The following is a 27,962-nucleotide window of genomic DNA, read 5'->3' on the forward strand; positions in this document are numbered from 1 at the left end:
ATAGGTCATGGGTTCCCTAACTCATGGCCAGATCAGCACACCCATTGTCACATCATGTAGACATGGTTTGTCCTACCAGCATACACACAAGGACCCCACACACAACCCAAACCTCAGGAAACCACTTCCTAGCCTTTCAAACAAGCCTTACATTCCCAGCTTTTGCCTCATTTCAGAGAAAACACATCCCAAATTTCAGCTGAGAATCCCAAAAGCTACCGCACTGAGGAAAGTCTATTACAAACAGAAGAATTGAGTCATCCAGGGATTCGGGATTCCTAGTCCTCACAGTCAAGGCAAAACAAACAAACAAACAAACAAAACTATTATGACTCACAGATCTCTGACACTGAGATGTTTTCCCCAGGAAGGCAGTGTTTGAGGGGACTCTAATGACAAAAGACTGAGCAGAGCAGATAGGGAGGGGCCATTCAAGAAGACAGACAGATCTAGAAGTCTGTCTTCTCAAATGAATTACTGTGACCTGAAGTGGTCCAGTTGAGGACTCAAGAGTGGGATTCAAAAGCATTATCACTAGACATAAATACGAGCTGGTAAGAGACTTCCGGAACTGAAGAGAGAGCATATTTCATCTAGTCTTTCAAGTGGCTCATGTAACATAAAGAATATTAAAAGGACACACATGAGCAAGCAGGAAATGGAAGTCCTCAGTCCTCAGTCTATGTGCTACCTCACAGATGTCCCCATGGTACGCTTGTAACTTTAACTTCTGCAGCTGAATGACACTAATTCTTGTTCTGTTCCTCTCTCTTGGGATTACTGACTTTAAAATATCCACTTTTTAAGAGTTGTGACTACCTATGCAAATGTGTACATGGGACGCACAGTTCTCAGTTAAGGAACTCAGCATTCACACAAAACCCACATCAACATCACACAACATAAAAGCCCAGAGGGGGACTGAGGCCAAACGATGTGGCAATGGCAGAAGCAATAACTGTTATCATTTCCAGAATAGATAATCAGAGGGTTAGAGCTGGCAATTTTACTTCTGCGTGACAATTCTATGAGCTAAAAATAATCAAGCCGACAGTTCTAAGACCCCAAGCCATTCATTCAATTCAGACAAGCCTAGTACTGAACTGGTAGAAGAAGCTATCAGCTGGCAGAATTATTTTGAAAAGGAACTTGATAATACGCACAGAAGGTCTTAACCAATGAAGCAATCAGAAACATACAGGAGTATTTATACTCAGGGATTTGACTCAACACTATTTCCAATGTGGAAAACGAAGAAACCGATAATAAAAGCTATTAAACAAAAAAGGATATGATGCAGACAATACAAGGAATATGTACTGTCTAGATGTAGCCATGCACACCTGTAATCCAGTGCTTGGGAGGCAAGGGCAGGGGGCCTAAAGCTCAACTACAGCGTGAGCTATGGAAAGCTTGAGGCAGCTTGGGCTATTTGTGAAAACTTATCTTAAAAATTAAAGAACAAAAAAAAATACAGAAATATGCGATGACAAAGAAAAATGTTGACAATATGTCCATAAATGAAAACATTGGGCTGAATAATTACAACTATTTTAAATCTAAAAATGATTCAACTATACCTATGCAAACACACAGAGACACATGGAAAGAGCTACATCAACATGCTAAAGGGGAATGAATGCATTTAGAGTTACAGTTTATATTTCACTGTATTTTGATAAAATATTTGTGATTTAAGAAGATAATTAAAATATTTTGAAAGAAACAACACAGACTTTTCCTTTACCATTGTATATCTACAATCATATTTGAGGCTGGGAACACAGCTTACTGAAAGTGTGTTTATTGAGCATGTGCAAGGCCATAAGCTTGATCTCCAACAGCACACACACACAGAGACAGAGAGAGAGAGAGAGACAGAGAGACAGAGACAGAGAGAGAAGAAAGGATGAAGGGATGCTGAGTGAACAAGACTCCAATGCTTCAGACCCAAAGCAGTGTTTGACATGGGCACAGCCATAACAAAGACTCCAAGGCTTCAGGCCCAGGGGCACAGCAAAGCCTTCCCTGGCTGAGGCTCAGAGAGATGGCCAAGCCTTCCTTGGGTCTGAGTGCAAATGTTGACAATGTGTTCGGTAAAACATACCCACCATGGCATTTTCCTCCTGAGCGTCTAAGGCCTGAAGACTGTTCCCATAGAGATGAACTGGATCTGCCTCCTTGTTGTTTATCCATATGTAATAGCCCTGTCTTCCCAATCAACTGTACGTAATAGATACAGTGAGCTCCCAAGGTACTGTGACTTCTTCATTAGAGAGCCCAGACCACCTGATCCCAACTTTTCTATATCTGTTTATAAGTCATTTCTTCATTCCCTCCTTGCTCCTAATCAGGGTTCTGGGACCCAAGCCAATAATTAAGCAAAAGAGAGAAGCAATAACATCTAGAGCCAAGCTCAGTTAACTGTCAAAAAATTTCCAAAGACAACTAAAATCTCATCTAGGTTGGTGATTTGGACCCACACCTGTAACCTGCACTAGCAAGCTCAGGCAAGATTATGAATTTCAGGCCAACTAAGCTACATAGCCAGTTCTGAGCCAGCCAAGGATGCCACAATAGAGAGATTCTTGTCACAACAAAACAAAACAAGATAACAACAAAATCTTACTCAAGTAAGTACTGAAAGGGCTATTTACAGGGCTGGAGTGTTAAATCAGCTGGTAAAGTACTTACTTGTCTTACCAGCATGAGGACCCGAGTTCAATCTCAAAATAGACGTACAAAACCAGGCATGGTGGTGTACACTGGTAATCTCAGTGCTGGGAGCACAGACGGATGGATAGTCCTGTCATTCACTGGCTTTACAGCCTCGCCTGCCCAGGGATCCCCAGGTCCCAGTGACAGATGCTGTGTCAGCAAACAAGGTGAATGGCATCTGAGGTGTAACACCAGAGGTTGGCCTCTGCCCTCCACACTCGTGCATAGACATGTTGTGAGATATTTATACACTGTATGAAGGTGTAGTGCTGTGGTTGGTGTAATGAAAAGCTGAACGGCCAATAGCTAGGCAGGAAGTGTAGGTGGGATTACTGGGAAAAGAGAGGAAGTAGGAAGAATCTAGGCACTTGAAGGAGACACAGAAAGGAAACAGGAGGTGCAAAATGAGAGGTAAAGCCATGTGGTAGAATGAAGATTAATAAAAATATGGGTTAATTTAAGTTATAAGAGCTAATGGGACAAGCCTAAGCTAAGGCCGAGCTTTCATAATTAATAATAAGTCTCCATGTCATTATTTGGGAGCTGGCTGGCAGGACAGAAAACGAGTCACTACATACACATGTGCATGTGTGTCTCCAAGCACAGGCATACACACAGTTATTTACCTATAATTACACTTCTTGTCAGAAACATCTTTTTTTTTTTTTTGAGCTGAGGATCGAACCCAGGGCCTTGTGCTTGCCAGGCAAGTGCTCTACCACTGAGCTAAATCCCCAACCCCCAGAAAACATCTTTTAATACCAGTGACTAGTGAAGTTTAATATATGCCAAGCATGCTCGCAGACTTACTCCTTTCCAATCTCCATGGAGTAAACAGACGAAAAGCTGGGGGTCTGGGTTGTAAAGTGTAACATCTGGAATATCAGCCTTTCTGTAAAGCTTCACACTCACTCACTACATTGAGCATACGCCCAGAATCCCATTTCATACTAAAAAAGTCTTTGAAAAGCACAGCGTACTCTTTTAGCTCAGGAGTTGATACTTACTTGTACATGGTTATTGGGGTGTCTACAATTTGCTTCAGAGCATTTCAGCATGCACAAAGTAGTACCGTGGTACGGAAGTGTTACACCCTGTCATATGCTAAGGACAGCCGTGCCCTCATGTGGACCTCACACTCCAGTGGATGGCGTGACTATTCTAATCAGCGATCTCACTCTAGAAATTCCAGTTATCTTTACCCTTGAAAGGAAATTAGCACAAGGCAGGCTAAAACTGGATTTTCACTGGTGAAATTGGTGGCTGATTAACGACCATCATGCACATTAGAAGGAGACTCTCGTTAATGGAACAAATGGGACTTAAGATACAGGAATCAGCTCAGAATGCGGGAGATTTTCCCATCCTTGCCTGGCCGTGGTAGCTGCACATCTCAATTAAGACCATGCAGGACCAGCTAGTGCTCCAGCAGACCGCTGGTCCAGAAGACACTGGCTGCTTCACCCCACCTCCTTCTAACTGCTCTCCTTATTATGAAACTGTGATGCTCAAATAAACTGAGGATCTGTGTGCATGTTCTGACTCTAATTTATATACAGAGAATGCATTTTGGCTTCCCAAACCCACTTCCTCCTCTCCTTGACACCACTCCCTTAAGAAAGGGCATCTTATACTAACAAAGAACACGATCTTGAGGGGCTTTGGACAAAGTTACCACCAGCTCCTCCACCCTACCCCCGCTCCCAAAACAGCACAAGGCAAAAGACACAAACCGAAATCACAGCTTGGGGGCAAGCTGCTCCCACTTGGTTTCTTTTGAGGCCGGAATTCACTTTTCACTTCTCCACAGAGGCTTGGAAGATAATATGGGTGATAACAATTTTGCCATGCAGTGTTCTTTTTTTAGCCAGTTCGTCTCTGTGGTTAGGGACGACTATAAATGCTGAGGAATGCAGAGTTCTCATTACCCGATCGCACAGATGTGCTCTTTCTCTAAGTTTGTGAAATACATTTTCCAATGTGTGATAAAATAATTTGTTAGCTCAACCACTCTTGTAGAAGGCCCCGTTATTAGTACCATCCTTATTCTCATCACGCCGATCAGAAAGCTGAAGCAGACGTGGAATTCAAGAACGTGTGAAATATTTGTTACAGAGACAACTGTAGGCAAGTCAGACCATTTGAACATGACTTTCAAAGTCTGGCTTGGGCATGCTCTATCTAAAATATCTAAACATGACAGTTTAGAGTGTGAGCTTGATACTCAGGATTTTTTTAAAAAATATAGTTTTATAATGGATGGTAATTCCCTACTCTCAAAGAAATTTTGGTCTAATACATGTCATCCAAAATGACATTTGAAAAACCCTGGCTAGGCTGAGTACGGTGCTGCACACCTTTAACCCCAGCACTCAGGAAGCAGAGGCCAGTGGATCTCTGTAAGTTCAAGACCAACCTGGTCTGCACAGTGAATTCCAAGACAGCCAGGGTTATGTGAGCAAGAAAGTAAAGGCCTGGCTGTATCTGGCTGCATAATTTTTTTCAAACTCACTCTAATGGTTATTTATTGCTGTATAACAAATTCCCCCAACTTTGCAGATTAAAACTACATGTACCTACTATCTCTCTGATTCTGTGCTCACATCCCATTACACAGCTATGTGATGCCTCTCAAATTGAGGAACATGCCATATGTTCTCTATTGCTCAATGGCTGAGAACTTAGTGTATATGGACTCTCTCTTCAGCACAGGCTGGAAAAAGATACCCAGTAATGTAAAAATTATAGCTGCTATGCATAAAGTTGTATGAGGGGCTTGGGGATTTAGCTCAGTGGTAGAGCGCTTGCCTAGCAAGCACAAGGTCCTGGGTTCAATCCTCAGCTCCACATACAAAATAAATAAACAAATAAAGTTGTATGAGGAAAAAAATGGACCATCCTCACCACTTATATTTAACATATTATTAAAGTCTAGCAATTAGACAAACAGGAAGCAATAATGGTCACTCAAACAGGAAAGGAAGGAAAGAAATGTGTGTGTTTGTCAATGACATGATCTTACCGTATAAAGATCCTTAAAAGATTCACCCCCAAAAAAGATGTTAGAATTAATAAATTCAATGAAGTTTTAAGATACAAAGTTAACACACAAAATGATAGTATTTCTTTATCTGGGCAACTAACTAAAAACCTTAGAAGAGATCATCTACAGTAAACGCAAAGAAAAGTCATTCACAAATAACTTTAACCAAAAAGTTCAAAGAGTGTGTGTGTGTGTGTGTGTGTGTGTGTGTGTGTCTGTGTGTCTGTGTCTGTGCATCTCTGTGTGTGTCTATGTCTGTGCGTGTGTGTCTGCCTGTGCTGTGATTTTTGCACAAGTGTGTGTGCAGATATATGTTCATGTGGAGTAAGAAATGAACCCCCACTGTTGTTCCTCAGGAGCCGTCCACCTTGTTTTTTGAGACAAAGTCTCCCACTGGCCTGGAGCTTACTGGGAAACTAGGCTGGCAGGTCAGCAAGGATCTACCTTTTTCTGCCTCCTCAGCACCAGAGACTAAAACCTAGCTTTTTTTTTTTTTTTTTTATGAGTTCTGGAGGTTGAAGTCAGGTCCTCATGCCTTTGTGACAAGCACTTTATTGACTGAGCAAAGGATATCTTCCCCTAAAACTATAAAAATGACCAGCCCCTATTCTTCTGCTGTTCCACATTCTTTCATCATAACCCTGCTCCCTCTTCTTACATTCTTTTATCCTCGCTGTGCTCACACCCCCTTGTTTTGATTATCCTAGACATGTAACACCTGCCCCCAACACACACATGGTTTAAGTGCGGAGATTGTAGATGGCACTGTAAGAGTTAGAGACCAAGAGCACACTCTGGGGTCAGACAAGCTTTGGATCACCTTGCAGTTCTCCCACTTTCTAATTTAGTAACCTTGAGAAAACTGTCCCATCGATTGGTACCTCGGTTTCCCTTTCCCTGTGCAAATAAAGAGAACAGCAAATCCCATCTCACTGAGTTACTCAGAGAAGCGGACAAGCAATGCACTTGAGGCACAGAGCTTGTCATCTGCGGCTCTCATCCTCACGAGCTGCCTTGTCAATACCCTCCTTGGACTCAGAGTGCTGAGCGTGAGCACGAAGGCAGGCTTGATCCACTCCCAGCATCAGCAGATGTTTAATCACTGTCTGCCATGCTTCCCACCCTCAGCAACATGCCCCCAAACTAAAGCCACACACGGCACAGTCTCCACCCTGTGAATGATGCCTCATATCGTCTCCAGCACTCTACCCAGTATGCCCAGCACACAGCTCATCAAAAGATGCTTGTGGGGTTGAATAAAGTTTAAAATGTAGTTATGAGCACAATTCATGTTCACGTGGCTGGCAGGGGGTGATGATAATAAGAAAGTATGACAGAGAAGCTTGTGATTGTGATGTTTTTAACTCTTAAAAGCAAAGAGAACGTGATTTATATGTGACCTGATTGTTTCAACTTAAAGACTCTCATAGTTTTCACTCATATCTCTAGGAATGCGTAAAAATCCCTCTTTGGTGGATGAACAACCTTGGGCAGAGGAACACAACCAGGTCACAAATGTGATGGGCTGGTACACAGCAATCTGCTTAGGTACAACCTGTCCCACTGCCTGGGCATGCCTGAGGCTGGGCACCCAAGGGAAATCAGCAACGCTGATAACCACTACATCTAATCCAAGGAGAGGGCGGCTTCTGACCGGTGTGGGAAAGCCAGCATGTGTCCAAAAGGGCCCCAATTGCAAACTGCACTGGAATAGTGAGGAAAAGGGAAAATGCAATTGAACAAGCCCCTGGAGACCCAGAAACACAAGTGACCTCACCTCCAGCCTGACACCAACAGCCTGGCTTTAATTTACAAACATAGATAGAAAGTTTGAATGTCTAGTTTTGCTTCTACTAGGGGGAAAAAAAATAACTATCAGATCCTCCCTTTGACACCACTAAACAGCCTCAAGGATAAAGTCCAAAAGTGAAAATACAGTCACCTAAAACCCCCGCCAGAACACTGGGACAGAAGCCAGTTATGCAGACTCAGCTGAGAAGTTTACCAGGAAGGCAGGCTGGCTCTGGAAAACAGCCTCGCGTGGGTAAGAGGTGAAAGACACTTAAGCATGGTTGCCTTCTAAAATCAAAAAGCTAATTAAACTTAGCCTCTTCAGAAAGCCAAGTTAGAAAAGCCAGCGGGAAAAATATATTCTCTTACTTCCGAACATAATCAAGAAGAATAAAGGGCTCATCAGGTTAAAACATTAGCGTCACCTGGTTTGGTTGGCTCTGTTCCCGTGAATATTCATAAGAGGCCAACAATGCACCACTCTGCATTCTCCTTCCTGCCTATTCACTGCAGCATGCAGCATACACATACGAGGCGCTATCCAGAATATCACAGGTTAGGGAGCAATTGGGATGGAGACTATGAAAGTTGAGGCTGAAGAGATGGCTCAGTGAATAACAACACTTGCTGTGCAAGCATGAGGACCTGAGTTCAGATACCAGGTCCACATAAAAAGCTGGCCATACGTGTACACACACACACACACACACACACACACACACACGCACGCACGCGCACACACACACACACACACACACACACACACACACGCACGCGCGCGCGTGCCTATGACCTAAACTAGGAAGGGAGGTGGAAGACACGAGGATGGCTGCGTCTTGCTGACCAGCAATCTAGCTAGCTTCAGTGAGAGACAGAGTAAGACACCTAACATCCTCTTCTGGCCTGCACAGCACATGGCAGGGGGAGGGGAGGCGAAGTGGGGGATAAGAAGGAGGGAGAGAGAAAGGGAGATGAGGACAGTTCTCTTCTCTCTCTCTTCTCTCTCTCTGAGTGTGTGTGTGTGTGTGTGTGTGTGTGTGTGTGTCTGTCTGTCTGTCTGTCTGTCTGTCTCCCTCTTCTCTTTCCCATTAGGGTACAGAGCACAGAGTGTACTGTGAGAACACTGTAGAAACAAAAATGCTTGGGGAATATTTTCCCCCAAAGCCCTTTCTCTGAGAAGTGACCTCATTCCCCGACCCCCATGGTCACGGCATTGAAGAAGGTCCTGTTTGTACAGCTGTCATTCAACCCCCTGGTCCTGTTTGACCTGTTTGCAAACAAGGGCCTCTTCTTCCAGAGACATAAGAAAAAGAAAGAGATAGCCATTCTGCTGGCAGAAAGAAGAGAGATGCTGTCAGTCTCTTCATTGGCTGGAACTCTATTCAATACGTACACCGAGACAGTGGAGACCCACATTCCACTAAACAGAGAGAACCAGACTGACTGAAGAAGAGAACCGTGAAGTACACACACATCTCTATAGACCAGGAGGGCTGCCGGACTGGAGAAGGAATCCTACAAGGGTCCTCAGAAGCTCCACCTCAGTGCAGCTCTTCCGGAAGCCAGCAGCCAGGCTCAGCACCCTTGCCCCATTCCAATGAGCAACCTCAAGTGTGTTCTGTCACTTGCAACCAATAGATACAAGATGCGCAGGACACAACACAAGTCTGTCCTAGCACAGCTGTTCATGTGAAGGTCACTGGGCTGAGAAGGTAAGGACTTTACCGCCTCTACCTGGGGCCTCGAAGAAGACTGAACACTTGCCAATGAACAATGGGATGTGAGCCTCGAGCCTACATTTCACTATTTCTATGACTGAATAAATACATTTAGCCCCTGGTCTTAGTCAGGGTTCCTGGTGCTGGGAAGAACACCATGACCACAGCAACTCTTATAAAGGAAAACATTTAAATGGGGCTGGCTTACAGTTTCAGAGATTTAGTCCATTATTGTCATGGCAGGAAGCAAGGCTACATGCAGGTAGACATGGTGCTGGAGAAGGACCTGAGAGTTCCACACCCACAGGCAACAGGAAATGAACTGAGTCCCACACTGGGCATAGCTTGAACACATGAGACCTCAAAGTGTGCCCCTATAGTGACACACTTCTTCCAACAAGGCCACACTTCTAATTATGTCACTCCCTATAAACCAAGCATTCAAACACATGAGTCTATGGGGGCCATACCTATTCAAACCACCACACCCACATTTCACACAGCACCTAGCACAAAGCAGGTACTCTCCTGTAAGAAGAAAGAAGATAGGGGAGACTGATAGGTGTATACTGGGTGTACTTATTGAAACATCTTTCACAAATAAAATGGGAATACAGACCACTTCATGTATCTTACAGGATCAAGATATGATTAACAACTATTAAAAGGTTCAGACTGATGACAGATAAAATACAAAACGACTTGGGTGAATGAACAACATGTATTTATCTAAAGTGAAGCAAACCATAATCTCCACAATGAATACAGCCTACTATCTGTTTTCATAGGGATCACCAGATAGAATTTTATTTTATTTTACAAATGACTATGTATAGCCAATTTAATAATAAGAAACCTCAACTCAACTTTTAAATATTATCTCTCCCAAAAGGGATTCCATCCTTTTGATGAATAGACTTGTGTGCAAAACAATTATACTTAATTATTATTATTACAGCTTTCCTAATACAGGATGTAATAGATGAACAAGGAGGCAACTCAGTCAGAGACATAGTGATAAAATTAATTTTCTCACCAGGGGCATTACTTTGAGATTGCAGTTTAGCAGATAAGAGGGTGGTGGTGGTATTTTTCTTTTCTTTTCTTTTCTTTTCTTTTCTTTTCTTTTTTTTTTTAAACAAATGCACATATTGTGGTCTAGCAGAAAACAAGGACAATAATTTCTCCATGAGTAAAAGTGACATCACCTCTTCTAGGAGTTCCACTTCTCCCTTCCAGCCTAGGCTAAACCAGTCTGGATCCATGACAGAAACCCCTCAACTAGGCCAAGAACACATCACTAATCTCAACAGCCCAGTGCCGCACTCCTTAGAACATATTCAGACTGGTTTAGCCTATGTTAAACTTTGGATTTAAATAATAAGTATTAAGAGAAATTTTGTGGCTATATTTATTCATTAACTCCCTTTTTAAAAAAAAAAATCACCTCATCACACTCTTTTACTCTGGCCTATTCAATATCCAACTGATTCCTCCATGTTTTCTTAAAATTAATATTAGTTCAAAGTACAATCAAGCTTACCTTTTGGGCTCCATGTCTTAAGAAGGTACTAGCAAAAGTTTCCAAAATACAATTGAGAAATCCAGCCCCTGTGATCGAAATTCTGCCTCTTTGAATAAACTCTGTCCTGAAAAAAAGAAAAAAGAAAAAAAAAATCTATATACACACACAAAACTCACCTCCACAGCTATCTGCATAAAATAAAATAAAGCAAGCCATGAGGGACACTCAATGGGAAGAAGATCCTGCTAGGCTGGGAGAGAGGAAAGGTAATGGGCATGATCACAATCCATCTTTGACTTGCAATTGTCAAAAACACTCATCTTTCATGAGACTTTGCATTCCGATATATAAATTATAGACACTTTCAGCAGCATAATTACCATCTAAAGTTAACATGAAATAATATCCATAATAATTGAATAATTACTGTCAAAAGATTCTATTTAAAGATTCTATTTAAGGTCATGTAGAGTTTATAGAGTACAAACAACAATCGTTTGAATTAAAGACTATTCATTTCATGATGCAAAAATGCCTCTTCAAGAAGCTACTGCAACCATTTTGCTAGAGTGATATAGTTTCTAATTGCCTTCCAAATACTTACTTCTCATGCCCAGAGATTAATGCGGCTCTCATCCCTTACCAAAGAAGCTTTTGCAGCAGATGGAGGCTATCCCAAAGAACCACAGCTGGCGGGGGTGTAGGGAACCAGTGACTGTGGAGTTTCCATCCATACACGGAACGTTTATAATACAAGCCCTGTCCCAAAGCTTGGGAAACATCTGAGAAGAGAGGCAGAAAGACTGCCAGAGCCAGAGGACAGGGGGGACTGCTGTCCTCTGGACATGGTGAAGATGTTGCACCCATGAACCCTCAACAGCTCTGGCTGCCTACACAAAACCTGCACCAGATCACAACAGTCCACATTCCTGCACGGACAGGGAAAGGGCTCATGAGTTGACGAGCTAGTGATGACCCACAATGTCTGAGTCAGTTTTCATCACCGACAATCCCTGATAGGTTGTCCATGCCTATGGACAACACTAACTGGACCCAATAGGGTGTGTGTATATGTGTATATATACATATTATAATTACAGATGAGAATATGAAGTTGAAAGGGAAGGAGGGACATAAGAGGAGCTGAGAGGGATGCAGATAAGATTAAAATGTATTGTATCCCTGCATAAAATTCAAAAATTAAAACAATTAAAAAAGAAATTATCACTTTGGAGGAGGGGTGCTGCTTTCCTCCTGACAGAGTCTCACTAGATAGCCCTGGCTATCCTGGAACTCCATAGACCAAGTGGCCTTGAACTCAAAGAGATCCACCTGCCTCTACCTCCCAAAGGCTGGGACTAAAGCTATGCACCACCATGCCCAGCCTTAATTTGCAATTGAGGGAACTACAGTTCAGTTAACTTCTAAATACATTTATTTCATGGCAAGCAGGAACATGAACTTTCTCCATGACAATAAATGCAGTTCATTCCTCTGCTTAAAAGCAAAATGCCTCTTAAAAATTGAATCTGAAACCAGTTTCAGCTTCCTGACCTTAAATAAATTGTTTACTTTCTATAACCAATTTCCTCACATGTAAATGGGACCATAATATCACTCATTTATAACATTATAATAAAGGAGTTTACATGTATAACAGGGATATACAGAATGACTGACACGTGCTAAGCATCTGCTAAAAATTCTAGCAACGGTTGCTAAAGAGAGGCAGGTAAACATGGAGACTGCAAAGTCAGAAGTCTGAACTAGGATTGAATCCCTGACAGGGGCCAGGGGTGACAGGGAGCAGATATGTTATCATTTCTATCAGTTTAATTATCCAAGCTCCACCAATGTTAATTATCCCCACCTCATAAAACAGAGATTTGGGTTACACTTGAGAATGATGTAAGACGGCTGAACAGGCAGCCTCCAGCTCTCACCCCACACCCCCCATAAAGACAATGACTTAACAAAAATTTACAAAAATTGCCTTTGTGAGACCTCCTGAAACCAATTAAGAGGTGGAAGGGTACACCCACATGAGGACAGAGCCAAGAATAGTCACATCAAAGCCGGTGAAGTGTGCCGCTTTTACTCACTGTAGGAAGCACTGTCTGTTGCAGTGGCAGAATTACTAACATGAACCAGTGAAGGAAGGAGAGGTTATTGCTGGTGTTTGTTGTGAGACTGGGTGTCATATAACGCAGGCCGGCCTCAAGCACTGTGTGGAGCCGGGCGTTAGTGGCGCATGCCTTTAATCCCAGCACTCGGGAAGCGGAGGCAGGTGGATCTTTGTGAGTTCGAGGCCAGCCTGGTCTACAAAGGGAGTTCCAGGAAAGGCACAAAGCTATACAGAGAAACCCTGTCTCAAAAAAAAGAAACACTGTGTGGTAGGGACTGGCCTTGAAATTCTGGTCTTCCGTCTCCAGCTCCCAAGGGCTGAAGTATAGGCATACACCACTGTTTCCCACTGGAAGAGAGGTGTGTTTCAGGGTCCTGGTTCATGGAATAATCTGTCATGCTGGGAAAAGTCTGGCTGCCTGGCCACCCCGCGTCTGTGCCATTGGGAGGCAAACCAAGAAAGGAAAATCCAAGCACTCAGCTAGCTTTCTCCTTTTTCCCTTTTTCCTCCAGTCCAGGACCTCAGCCCAGGGGATAGTGCCACCCACATTCAGTACAGATTTTCCCCAGATTAGCTTAATCCAGTCTGGAAAAGCTCTTACAGATACATTTTAAACTTGTCCCTCACTATTGCCCTAAGTGTTCCTTAATCCTTCTGAATTAACCATCACACTCCAGATAGCTCCCTCCCAAATAGCACAGTGAAGCAGAATGGAACGAAAACTCCAAAGGCATGTTTCTCCCACAGAAGAGAAAAAGGAGATAAATGTGCATCGACACTGTGGCTCTAGCAGGCCTTGCCTGAGGACATACTCTGGGGAACGGAAACAGTATACGTGTATGTTTTCTGATCACTGAGAACTAAAACCAGCACAGCATGCTGGTACAGCCCTTAAGAGTATGTGGAAGCACCAGCAAAAACAAGAGGTCACACGCCCAGCTCTATGACAGGGCAGACTTCTGCATCTGGGAAATCGTAGATACAGTCCCAGAGACGCTCAGAAGGAGTTTGAGAGGCCGGCACACTCTGGGCTGGAGTAGTTGGGAAGCTGCTTCTGTGTAAAGCCAGCTCACATGGGAGAGGTAGTCACTGTTTCATAGAGCCAAATCTCTCTGAAAGATCACAGGACATACACACACACACACACACACACACACACACACACACACACACACACACACACACACACACACACACACGGCGGGGCAGAGGGAGAATGGCCCAGTCATAGAACTAAACAAATGTCTAGAAACTCACCCTAAAGAAACAGGTATATGAATTACCTGACAATTAATTTGAAATGATTATTTTTTAAAATGTCCAACTAGCCATTCAAGCAACTACATAAACTCAGGGAACTGAAACATGAACAAGATGAGAATATCAACCAAGACAAACGGCTTTAAAAGCAGAAAGCAACAGCAAGGAACTTGAGGATAGGCTGTTCCAAAAAGGAAAATGAATGAAGAGATATGGTGAGAGCTTTGGAGGCCTATGGAGGCTGGCAGGTGGGCCCACTCACACCTGTGAAGTCTTAAAGGAGAAATCAATGCCAATGAAGAAGAGAGATTATATAAAGCAATAATGGCCCAAACTTCCCAAATTTAAAAGAAAAGGAAATGTGCATACAAATTCAAAGTCTCAACAAACTTCAAGCAGGAGACATCTAAGGAGATCTACACTAGACACATTATACATGTCAAAAGTCACAGGGAATATCGAAATATCGAAAGCATTAAGAATAAAGTATCATGGTCTGTTATTCCTCATTCTCCCTTTCTGTTGTTGATCCAGCTGGGGTCTCCTGATCCCCTAAGCTTTCTTTCCCTCGCTGGAGAGGTCCCCAGAAATCCACAATGATACATCCTCTGTAGACTGCTGGCAATGGTCGAGAGAAAGCCTGATCTGACCTAGTCTGGTGATCAGATGGCCAAACTCCCTAACAGTCGTCTTGGAACTCTCATCCAATAACTGATGGAAGTGGACGCAGAGATCCTCAGCCAGGCCCCAGGTGGAGCTCCAGGTGTCCAACTGTCGAGAAAGAGGAGGGTCTGCAAGAGCGTGAATTGTTGAATCCAAGATTGCAAAAAGCACAGGGACAAATAGCCAAATGAATGGAAGCACATGAATTATGAACCAAAGGCTGTGAAGCCCCCAGCTGGATCAGGCCCTCTGGATAAGTGACACCATTGAATAGCTTGATCTGTTTGGGAGGCATCCAGTCTGTGGGACCAGGATCTGTCCTTAGTGCATGAGCTGGCTGTTTGAAACCTTGGGCTTACACAGGGACACTTTGCTCAGCCTGGAAGGAGGTGACAGGACCTGCCTGTACTGAATCCACCAGGTTTAAATGAATCCCCAGGGGTGCCTTGATCCTGGAGGACATGGGAATGGAGGGGAGGGGCTGGGAGGAAGGCGGGGGGTGGGGGCGGGAGGGGGGAGGACAGGGGAACCCATGGCTGATGTATAAAATTTAAAACACATAATAATAAAGAAAAAAATTATTTATTAAAAAAAAAAAGAATTAAGTAACCTGCCGCATACAAGGAGCTTCTGGGAGGTCTGCAGTGGATTTTATTTTTTATCAGAAACTTTGCAGACCAGAGGAAATTGGGTTGATATATTCAGCATGCCAAAAAGAAAAACTATAAACCAAGAACTCAGCAAAACTACCTTCCAGATATGAAAAGGAAATTAAGATTTCCAGCTATACAAAAGCTGAACAAATGTATCTCCACTACAGACTTGTGCTATAGTTAACCTGGCCTAGTTCGTTTGTTGAAACCACTGACAACATGGTTACGATATGCTATATATTACATATCATATATAATCACAAATATATATAACATATATTTACATGTATATTTGTGATTACTTGACTCTATATTACATATCACATATAAAATCACAAAAATATATAGTATAATATATATATTTGTGATTTTATAATGATATGTAACATATAGCGTATGTGATATCTATATATAGATACATACCTGTGGCAGAGCCAGTGAAATGACCCAGTGGATAAAAGTGTTTCCTGGCAAGCATGAGGCTCAGAGTTCAAATTCCCAGCACCCACATTAAAAAAACTAGGTGTAACCATGCACACCTACCTGTCTGTAACCCCCGGGCTATGGCAAGTGGAGGCGGGAGAACCAAGGGGACCTGATGGTGGCCAGCCTAGTTCCTGGTTCAGTGAGAGACCCTGCCTCAAGGAAACAGGGCAGAGAGTGATTGAGTAGGACATGCAGCGTCTTTCTCTGACTTCCATACACACAGATGCCCATACCCTCACACACACAAATATACACATTCACATCACACACGTACACCATACGTGTACATACTACACAAACAAACAAACAAAAAATGGCAGCCTTGAATTTCGGTTTTATAAAAATAAAGCACGCCTTTTTAAAATGTCGGTGCTACTAAGGAACATTTCAATTAAGGCGCCTGCGAACTTTGGGCTCACCCTTCGCCTCAAACCTCTTAAGTTACCACTTAGTTTTGCTTTCCCCACACCATACTGGAAATGAGAGGCTCTTCCGGGACCTCACTGTGTAACAGGAAATGCAAAGGAACAAGTAGATGAGGGACCGCAAAGCATCCCAACAGAGAAAACGCATAAGGGCCGGGGCACAAAGTAGCAGACAGTCTCCGAGGAGCCACACCATCCTGGTTTGCTCTCTATTGCTGTGATAAGCACCATTACCAAAAAGCAGCTTGTGGAGGAAAGGGTGTATTTGGCTTAGTCTTCCACACCACAGTCCATCACTGAGAAAGGTCAAGGCAGGAACTCAGTGCAGGAATCTGGAGGCAAGAACTGAAGCAGAGACTACCACCAAGGAATGCTGGGCCCTGGCTTGCTCACCTTCCTTTTTTATACCACCCAGGACCACCACTTCAAGGATAACAGCAGGCTGGGCACCCCCACATCAATCATGAACCAAGAAGATGCCGCACACACTTGCTTATAGTCCAATCTGATGGGGCCTTTTCTCAATTGTGGTTCCTTCTTCTCAGATGACTCTACTTTGTATTAAGGTGACAAAGAACTAACCCACTTACACATACATGTGCATTCTCTTACACACACACACACACACACACACACACACACACACTATCTGAAAATGCCCATACATGGCACAAGATTTATCCATCCCATGATAGTCTCAGGAATTGCACGATATAGGAGATAAAAATGGCAAGGAATGTGAACCCCAGATTGAAAAGCGCCTCGGGCTTTGGAGTCAGATTTTATCCGGAAGGCAAGAGGCTTCTCCCAGCACAGAGGAGCTGACACAGATTGAGAGCTGTTGGTGCGCCAGTGACTGACTGCTAGCCTTGCCGCAACCACTGATGCCTGTAAACAATCCCTTACACCCCATTCGCAGCACAGTCTAACTTACACTTAGTGAATGCAACCACATTTGTTAGAGGAACTAGTTATCTTTGCAATCAAACTGCTCAGTACAGAAAATATTTCCTCAATTCTCCCTACCTTCTTACATCTTATGGAGAAGAGAAAAAGCCCAAAACTCCTGTGCGTATGTTCCTGTGTGTACATACATATGTGTGTATACATGCACTTATACACAAAAAAAATATTCTGAGAAACACTGGACTCAACAAGATGTGATTTTAGTCAATCTAGCAAGTGTGGCCTTTTTTCTGTTTCTTTCCCCAGTACTGAGTATTAATGCAAGCCAGGCAAGATCTCTGTCACTTAGAATTATCTCAAGCACATACGCTCACCCTTGTATCTAACAGCAGTACCTACATTTAGATCAAGTCACAGCAAAAATCTAAACCTTCAGCCTTCTCTCTCCCTCCCTCCAACCTCCCATCTTCCTCTTCTTGTTCCTGCACACGCGCGCGCGCGCGCGCACACACACACACACACACACACACACACACACACACACGAGTTACCCCACCCAACCTAACACATACACCTCTACCTAACCTGCTTCTTAGATTTAGGCTCATTTAAAATGCTTTCTTTATTCATGTAAAACTACATTCTAGTGACACTAATCTCTCCTGTCTTTATTCTGGATTAGTCGGAGCAGACTTTTACAATGACTTTAATATTTAAAGATGGGAAGTTGAAGAGTCTCCCACTCTTTGGGAGAGATTAGCATTGAGTCCTCTAGCAAGGATAGGAGAGGGATTAATCAAAGTCTCTCTCATATCATATTCTAACCAACAGCTCTTTCTGCCAATCTGAGAAGTAAGTCCTCAGAAAAGCATGCTCGGGGTCTGTCCACCCGTCAGAGACTAGCAGGGCAGTAAAGAGGGTCGCGTCCTTGCCATCCACAAGATGGGAGTCCACTCTACTATATTTTAAGACTGTCAGAGAAGAAAACAGTGCACTCTTAATAACTCAGAGCACCATAGCATTTTCTCCCTGTGACACACGACTATCCCGAATGTCTCTTGTCAGGACGAGAGAAAACATCTTGTCAGTTTAAATGCCTCTGAAAAGCACAGCTGGTTGTGCAGCATACTTTAACATCAGCTGTTTTCTTCAGTTTTGTGTTAATTTAAAAAAAAAAAAAAAAAAAAAAACAGTGCCGGACAGTGGTGGCGCACGCCTTTAATCCCAGCACTCAGGAGGCAGAGCCAGGCAAATCTCCGTGAGTTCGAGGCCAGCCTGGGCTACCAAGTGAGTTCCAGGAAAGGCGCAAAGCTACACAGAGAAACCTTGTCTCAGAAAAAAAAAAGAAAGGAAAAAAAAAAAAAAAAACAGAAACGAAATCAGCCTGAACAGATAGCTCAGTTCGTAAACTGCTTTTTGCACAAGTGTGAGGACCTGAGTTTAGATCCCCATGTAAAGCTGGATGTGGTGGATCATATCTGTAACCCCAATGTATCTATGGTGAGTCAGGAAGTGGAAACAGGAGACTCCCTGGAAACTCCCAGAAGCTCGTGAGCCAGTGTATGAACTGACAAACAAGAGATCCTTTCCCAAACAAGATGGAAAGCGAGGAGGCCCAACAACCAAGGACATCTTCTAACATCAGTGAGTCAGCCCCTAACACACATGAACACGCACACGCACACACACACAAAGGCATGCACACACACGTATCCACACATGCACAAACACACGCAAGCACACACAAGTTTTAAAGGAAACAAAAAAGGGTGGTGGAGAGCGATGGCTCAGTACTGAAGAGCACTGTCTGCTCTTCCAGAGGACCTGGGTTCGATTCCCAGCACTCACATGGCAGCTCACAACATTCTATAACTCTAGTCCCAGGGGTTGCAAAATGCTGTCTCCTGGCCTCCACAGGCATTGCATGTATGTGGTGCACAGACATACATGCAAGCAAAAGACCCATACACAATAAATACATTTTAAAAGAAGAAACAAGCCGGGTAGTAGTGGTTGTGGTGGTGGCGGCGGCGGCGGCGGCGGCGGCGGCGGCGGCACCGGCACATGCCTTTAATCCCAGCACTCAGGAGAAAGAGACAGGTGGATATTTGTGAGTTTGAGGCCAGCCTGGTCTACAGAGCGAGATCCAGGACAGGCACAAAGCTACACAGAGAAACCTTGTCTCAGGAAAGAAGGAGGAGGAGGAGGAGGAGGAGGAGGAGGAGGAGGAGGAGGAGAAACAAAAAGATGGACAAACTGACTGAGATGTAATGTTAACTAACAGAATCTGGGAGCATTAGGATTAGAGACGCTGCTTATTTATCATACTCTCCTGTGGTTAGCAAATCTTACATGCATTACTTTGACAATCACATAAAATTAATAGTAAAGCCATGACTATCCTTTCCATAGAATAAAACATTCTGAATACGTTCTGTGCAACCGAGAACCATTTTCAGCAAAGGTGCAGCTAGCATGGGCTAGCCCTTCGTTTAGTTACCCTGTGGCTCTCCATATCCTACACTCTGAAAGGTTGGTTCTTCTTCCCTACCCCGCACGTGAAGTGGGTGGTGTTTATGTCAAGAAGCATGCAGGGAGATTCAGGTTTTCCTCCTGTCTCCCTCTCTATTAAGCCTACAGATGACTGTATCACACTCATCTTTACACACATTTTTCACACTCTCAGTCACACTCAAAACTCTCTACGGTGACAGTGTACATCACACCCCAGACAACACGTCCTCAGAGGCCGATATGCTTTGTAAATTAGTTTCTCCATGTAAATAAGAAGAAACTGTAGTAAAGAGATGTTGAATAACTTACCCAAGGGCAGAAGGGTTGATCTCATGCAGATCTGTCACCCACAACCTCAAAGCCTTCCCCTTTCTCTGCCCCACTTACTGACACTAGTCCAGAAGATCATCAGCCGCAAGTGTTACAGCTCCAATATCTCGTCAGTCAGTCTCTGGTTATGTTCAGTTTATGTCAACTGACTCTCAGTCAGCCATGCCTTTCTCTCTCCCTTATTACCGCTGCTGGCAGATTTTCTCACATCTCTCTCTCTCTCTTTCTCTCTCTCTCTCTCTCTCTCTCTCTCTCTCTCTCTCTGGGGGGGGGGGGGGTTCGAGACAGGGTTTCTCTGTGTAGCTTTGCGCCTTTTCCTGGAACTCACTTGGTAGCCCAGGCTGGCCTCGAACTCACAGAGATCCACCTGGCTCTGGCTCTGCCTCCTGAGTGCTGGGATTAAAGGCGTGCGCCACTACCACCACCACCTGGCCCCTTTCTCTTTTTACATCCTCGTCTCTAGAATCGAAATTCCCTACTCCACCCTACCCAAAATCAGTGATCACCTCACTGCCTGTTTATGGAGGTGGGGCACATAAAGCCAGAATGCTCATATACTGACTTATCACTTGCTGTCAAATATCTGACTAGAGACTACCAAACATTTTTCTAAGTAGGAGTATCTCTTTTTTCTCCATTATAGTCACAATTCCAATCACAATAGCTAATATGGGGTAAGAAATCACTAAAATGCATTAGGAAGGGAAGGAAAGAGGGGAGGGCCAGAAGAAAGGTAGGAAAGGAGACGTATTTGGAGGTTATTGTGTCAAGGAAATTGTCCATCTGCTAAGGTCAGTAGAGGGCAGCCTTCACCAGCTGAGAGACAAGCCAACGGCCAAGTGTGTGAATGAGGCTGGCTAGCGTAGGCAGTACCAGGATCTGAGTTGCTTTTTGTTCGTACACAGACATCATTCAACATACCACATACCAGAATCATGAAAAAGAACACACAGCCCAAATATAGGCACTCTGAAAATTAACAGCAGTCTAAACAACCAAGACTCCTATTTTGCTTGAGCTTCCAAGACTCCTATTTTGCCTGAGCTTTTGTCTTCTAAATTTGGGGAAATAAAAATCCAGGGAAAATGTGGATGAAACTAATCCCCAGAGCACGGGGGCCACCAACTTGGAAAGCTCAAAAGGGCAGTTTCCAGAAAAGCCAAGTTTCCTAATGAGATCCTGGCCTGGAATACTGGCTGGCTAGGTGTGGCAAATCTTGTCTAATTATCTTCATGATGGAAATTTAATTAAAGTGCCTTTGAAGTGAGGGGAAAATGTTCCACTGGTGTCATGATGTGGTGACATTTCAGATCCAATCAGAGTTTAGGGCCCTCTATAAGCACACAAAAAGAGGAGTGACCAAAGGAGATGAGGGTCTTCCAGTCAGCATGCTCAGTCCCCGGGTCACCATGAATCTAACCCTGCTGCAGAGACACCCCCGGCTGTCTTGTACCCATCACACCAGATCATGTGGCCTCCCATGCTATTTGGCAAAACCGATTTCTGTAACCATGATCCCTGGAGAACCCACGCAATCCACAGAGCCCTCAAATGCAAAGTTTTCAGCACTTTGAGTACCTACTAAAGTTGTATTTACAAATGTGATATAAATTAAAATGTAACATAAGCAAGCAATACAGGCTATGTCTACTGGACAGACAGACAGGCACAGCTTCAGGACAGGGGTTAATGAGGCCTCTCCTGAAATCAGACCTGTTGGATCCTCATCTAACCTTACACTCGCATCACATAAATAAATCCCTGAAGCTTTCTGAAACTTTGTCTCCTCTGTAAAATGAGATTGATATCTGCTACTTGAATTGTCCCAAGGTTGAATTAAGGACATCTGTATAAGGTGTTCTATAGGACATGCACTCTCTCAGATCCAGGAACCACCTGCTCAGGGGATGGCACCACCCACAGTGGGCTGGGCCCTCTTACATCAATCATTAATCAAGAAAATGTCCCTACAAACTAACTATGGGCCAAACTGAAGGGGGCATTTTCTCAATTGAAGTTTGCTCTTCAAGTTGTCAAAAAAAACTAACCAGCATACCCTTGCATTGGGCTGGTTACAGAACATCCCCACAAGGCTCATTTGTAAAAGGCTTGATCCCCAATACAATATATAGAGGTGGAGCGTTTTGGGAATGATTGCACCATGGCAAGTTTGAGCTAATGAATGGATTGATCCCTTGATCCATAACTGAATGGGTGATTGGGAGGCAGATAGAAAGGAGGAAACAGGACATGGGGACCTCGAAGACTATAGCTAAGACTCATTCTCTCTCTCTCTCTCTCTCTCTCTCTCTCTCTCTCTCTCTCTCTTTCTCTCTCTCTCTCTTTCCTCTTCCTCCACCCCCACCCCCTACCCCCTCCTTTCTACTCCTCCTTCCTGGCTACTGTGAAGCAAGAGGCTTTTCTCTTCCATGCCCTTCCTCCATAATGTCCACACCCTGCCACAAGCGTGACTGAAGGCCATAGGACCAGATGGCCATGCCCTGGACTCTCTGAAATGGTAAGACGAAAGAAATGGTGGTTCGGTTACGTCGGGTTTTTCCTCCGGTATGCCATCACAGTGACAAAATACAGCCCAGCTCTGATGATAATCAGGCTTCCAGGCTGATGAACCTCCTGACAGCAGAGGCACATCTGAATCACCGTGCTCCTCTTGATGGTCTTGGGGTCTGTGAGTTCTGCACTACATCGCTACCTGGCTGATAAGACATTATCATTTTAATATTCTGAGTATTTAACTTATTGTAGAGAGATGCATAACGACCACAAAGAAAGAGATGCCCCCATGGTGTGTGCTCCCTAAGAGCAGACAATACCACACATTTTTTCATGCATCAGACTCACTGGAGTCTCACCTCTTTACCCCTTCCCTTCATCAACCATTCCTCTCACATACGTTTAAGAGGCTACTGAGAGTTTCCTATGCTTTTTAGTGGGATGTTTTCGCTGGGAAATGTTTGCTGTTTGCTGGAGAAGATTATCAACTTGTCACACTTTACAAGATTAACTTGAACTTTGCAAAATGGGGATGGAGTTCTAAAGAGGTGCTGGCTCTGTATCTGCTTATCAGTGGTGCCATAGGACACTGGCTGGTTATCAAAGTTTCCAAAGCTACTGGGCAGATTCACCTGGAGCCTTTACAAATCTAGACCCACTGCAACACATTTATACTTCTTAATTCCCCTCTGAACCTTGGAGTACTATGGAGGACTAAAAGTACCAATGATGTCCACTAAGATATTTCAAAAGCTTTCACTTGTGAGTGCCACAGAATGTTCTCTTGGCTAAAAATCATTCTTTCCATCTCAGTTATTCAATCAAATAGCTTTCTCCACTTTTCAAACATAGTGCCTTTTAAGAGTCCCCCAACATCAGAAACATTTACTCACCATTAGTGACAACAAATTTCACTTACTCCATGTTTATACCCCCCAAGTGTAGAGCAGTCCCCCTTAGGATCTTACTAAATCTGCGCATCACTGTGTGAAGGAGCTCAAGCCAATATGTCCCAGAGCAAAGAGCACACAGGTGACCGAGCACATCAATGAGAGCTTCCCATATCAGTGCACAAGACTCCTTCCTCGATCCCATCAGAGCTTCCCAAGTTCTACCTACCCTCTGCCCAGTAACATCTCTTTCCCCTCCCTTCCACCACTCCTAATTTGGACCAGATGTACTACCTGAATCCCATTAACATTAATCATTCATTTGTCAAAGGGCCAGGAGCACCTTCTGTGTGGCATACACTGTGCTTGACTCTGGGTTACAGAAAACCATGACGTCAGGGCAAACCCCCCCCCCCCCCAATACAGGTGAGGAAATCAGAACAGACCCTGACAATGTGAACACAAACCTCAGAAGGCAAATGGGGTCCTTTATGAGGGCAGTCATTCTGAGCCCAAATAGGGCTCTACCCAGATGTTGAGTTTGAACAGAAGGGGCCCTGTGGCTCAGCTGTCGTAAGTGGTGATGAACTCTGCTAATTGTTAGATCACCCTCTGGTGTCCTGGAAGTCAAGGTCAATACGAGCAGAGGAAGTAGTGTCTGCAGTTGAGTGCAGGAACACTCACTCAGGCTGTAAGGTAACAGCACCCTCAAGTCCTGCAGCAACAGACTGAATCTTAGAAATAATTGCCAACTAAGTGAATAGAGCCAGAGGATGCTAATACTTGGGGAACCATGAGCCTGGAAATCGATCAAAAGAGGGCAGTGCCAGCCTTAAAATCTCACAGAAGTCACCCAACTGCTACATCTGCTGCTGAAACAAACATTAAAAAAAATTCCAGAAGGAGACAGATATACAAACAAACTGCCCAACAAATATCTCTTGAAAGATATAAATCATACTATTTGTGATTTGTTCGATAATTACTTGAAACTTGGCTCTTTCAGCCAAGAATCTAAAACTGAAAACTTCAAAGGTAACATACCTATTTATTAGAATGAGTAATATTCACCTGGGGATCCTCCATAAAACCATGAAACCAGACTGTTCAACCCATTAATTTAATCTGTTTGTAAAATTTCATGTGTGCTTTCAATGTCTTTTGTACTCTGTTCTAGAAGTGGTTTCATTGAAAGTTTTATTTAAAAAAAACAAAAACAAAAAAACCTTCAACACTCTTGGCATATATTCAGCTGGGCATTTTAAAGTCAGATGTGAGGTCTTATGCCATCAGAGCACAGGATGGAGTGTAGGACGTGGGAAAGTTCAGATATCAGGCGCTGAGATGCTATACCAAATGTAGAAGGATCATCGCCTCACTCAAAAGCTAAAACTCCACCAAGGGGAAACTGAAGGTACAGATTAATTTGCCACAAGAATACAGTTGTGGGGTGAGAGGCAGAAGGCAAACTCCTCAGGACGACAACTGTCATCTAGAACAGCATTACTTAGGTAAAATGTCAACTACTAAAACCAAAGCCACTCTACATCTACCATGGTCTACAACAGTATAATAAAAGTCTATTATAGCCAGGCGGTGGTGGCACACGCCTTTAATCCCAGCACTCGGGAGGCAGAGCCAGGTGGATCTCTGTGAGTTCGAGGCCAGCCTGGTCTACAGAGTGAGTTCCAGGACAGGCTCCAAAGCTACAGAGAAACCCCTGTCTCAAAAGACCAAAAAAGAAAAAAAGTCTATTATAAAGGAAAAAAGAACAAATTAAGTTACTCAAAACTAAGTGGATGTACTCAAGGACTCACAGCAGCTATGGGTCTTAACATTCAACCATGGATAAGGGGAGGGGTCCGTGAGGTCCCACCCCTCCCAAAGGAACCACTGACAGAAAATGGACACCAGACAAGGAAGACACATTCCTCAGTGCTGTTGTCACTGATTGCCATCCTATGGTCATGAAAATAATCCTAATTAAATTCAGTGCGCGCGCGCACACACACACACACACACACACACACACACACACACACACACCATGAAAGTAGAAGGGGACTTATCAGGAAGAATAGTTTCAGCAGGAAAGAAAGCAGAATGAGAGTTGGCAACGGTAGGTGAAAATTACCAAAATTCATTATTATACACATATGAAACTGTCAATGAATTAAATTTTTTAAAATTATTTTTTAAAGGGCCAGAGAGTTGCCTCAGCAGGTAAAATTACTCTGCCAGGCCTGACACTCTAAGTTCAACCTCCAGAACCCACACAGTAGAAGGTGAGAACTAGTTCCTACAAGGTGTCCTCTGACCTCCACATACAAGTCATAGCACACATGCGCTCGAGAACACATATACACAGAATAGACATCAAAAAATTTTAGTTACAAAGGAAGAACTCAGACCTAATAAATGTAATTAAAACTGGTGCAAAAGACCAGCATTGGTAACATGAGACCCTGTCTCCAAAAAAGTAATTAAATACGTGATGAAACATGCAGTTGCAGAGATTTCCACCATAACATTGCAATAACTACAAGTTCAGGAACCTAAGAGTCAAGTTAGAATGGACTAAGAACAGTAGAATGTAAACAATATGTAAGAAGTATGCAAACAAGCATGATCTCGAGTTCATGCGATTTGTTTCCCAGAATTAATATTAGTTACCAGAGTCATAGTCATGCACCTTTTCCTCATAATAAGAATTATTCTTTTCACCTAATATTTTTTAAAAAAAACATAAAGTGAAAAGTTTCCTGGATTATCTTGGCAACTTGTAATTTAACTAACACAGACAACTTTTAAGACTATCCAATAGCCCAAATATAATACCAAATAACACGAACAAAAAAAAAGTACTAAAATAAAGAGGATGAAATGAAAGCCTTACTTTGCATGCACCAGACAATGCCATCCTTTTACGCCATCTGCATGCCAACAACAGAGCTCTGTTCCCTGGCCCCAGCTTTTAATCCCAGCCATCTATGTCCCATGTCAGCTCTGGGCATCAGCCAAGCAAAAACTATGGATTCGGGAGGCTGTTGAAACTTCTTAGCATCATGGATGTGTGGGCAGAGCTGTGCAGGACGGAATGATATGAAAAAGGCCTGGGCCCTAAGAATGGCTTTTACATTGGGACAATCAGTTATTTGAAGGTTTTATTATTTTCATTAAAACTGTAGCTATATAATAAAATTTTTCAGGCCACACAGAACAGTCATAATAAAACACAGTAAATTATCTTCTGAAATCACATTATTCACCATAATGGTTGTCATTAATATTTAGTGCTTGTGATGTTTTATTTTGTTTCAAAATCTATCTTTGGGTGCTAAAAAAGATGACAGACACCAAAGAAGCTGAGGCAGGAGGATGGCGGGAGCCCAGGAGTGAATAGTGAGATACTTGTCTCAAAAACAAGAGACTGGAGAGAGGGCTCAGCAGTTAAGAAGCACTTGCTGCTCCCGCAGAGGACTGGGTTTGGTTCCCAGCACCCACAGCAGCAAACACACATCTATAACTCCACTTCCAGGGAATCCAGTGTCTTCTTCTGGCCTTTGCAGGCATGAGGCACATATGTAGTGCATATATATACATGCAGGCAAAGCGCCATATACATAGAAATATAAAAATCCTTCTTTTAAATCTGTTTTCAAGGAATTGCTTGTGGTGGTATTGTGTTACCCAATATATTGTGCACCTTAATAAACTTATCTGGGGTCAGAGAACAGAACAGCCACTAGATAGGCATAGAGGCCAGAAAATGGTGGTACCCACACCTTTAATCATAGTGGAAGCAAAAATCCATCCAGATCTCTGTGAGTTCAAAGCCAAACTGGAAACAGGTGGGCAGGGTGACACACACCTTTAAGCTAGGAAGTGATGGCAGGAAGCAGAAAGGTATATAAGGCATGAAAACCAGGAACTAAAGTATGTTAAGCCTTTAGGCTTTTGAGCAGCAGTTCAGCTGAGATCCATCTGGATGAGGACTCAGAGGTTTCCAGTCTGAGGAATCGAGATCAGCTGAGGAATTGGCGAGGTGAGGTTAGCTGTGGCTGGTTCTGTTTCTCTGATCTTTCAGCGTTCACCCCAATACCTGGCTCCGGATTTATTTTTATTAATAAGACCTTCTAACAATTCATGCTACAATTGATTGTTTCTCACCCATTATACTTACAAAAATTAAACTGTGTTAATTAACTACAGGCCATGTTGTAGGGAAATAAACTCTGCTGAGTGCTGTTATGGAGTGTAAACTTGTATGTTCACAGTGGAAGACAACACTCCAGAATCTGTGTTATGAACCATGTGTCTATTGTATCCCCAAATTTATATGTTGCCATTTTTTATTTTATTGAATTGAATTGCACTGTATTTTTGGTGCTAGGGATGGAA

At 43.3% G+C, this 27,962-nt stretch overlaps 1 protein-coding gene across 2 annotated transcripts in view; it reads right to left on the reverse strand.

The window, feature by feature from the left end:
- The window catches only part of Prelid2 (PRELI domain containing 2), a 72,667-nt gene that overhangs the window by 24,207 nt on the left and 20,498 nt on the right, over positions 1 to 27,962 (reverse strand). For both annotated transcript variants that reach the window (XM_036205061.1, XM_036205062.1), the window contains exon 5: positions 10,814 to 10,919. In XM_036205061.1, coding sequence (XP_036060954.1) covers positions 10,814 to 10,919 — 106 coding nt within the window. The remainder of the gene's footprint in view (positions 1 to 10,813; positions 10,920 to 27,962) is intronic.

This window comes from Onychomys torridus, chromosome 13 (genome assembly GCF_903995425.1).
Source record: "Onychomys torridus chromosome 13, mOncTor1.1, whole genome shotgun sequence".
Lineage (NCBI taxonomy): Eukaryota > Metazoa > Chordata > Mammalia > Rodentia > Cricetidae > Onychomys > Onychomys torridus.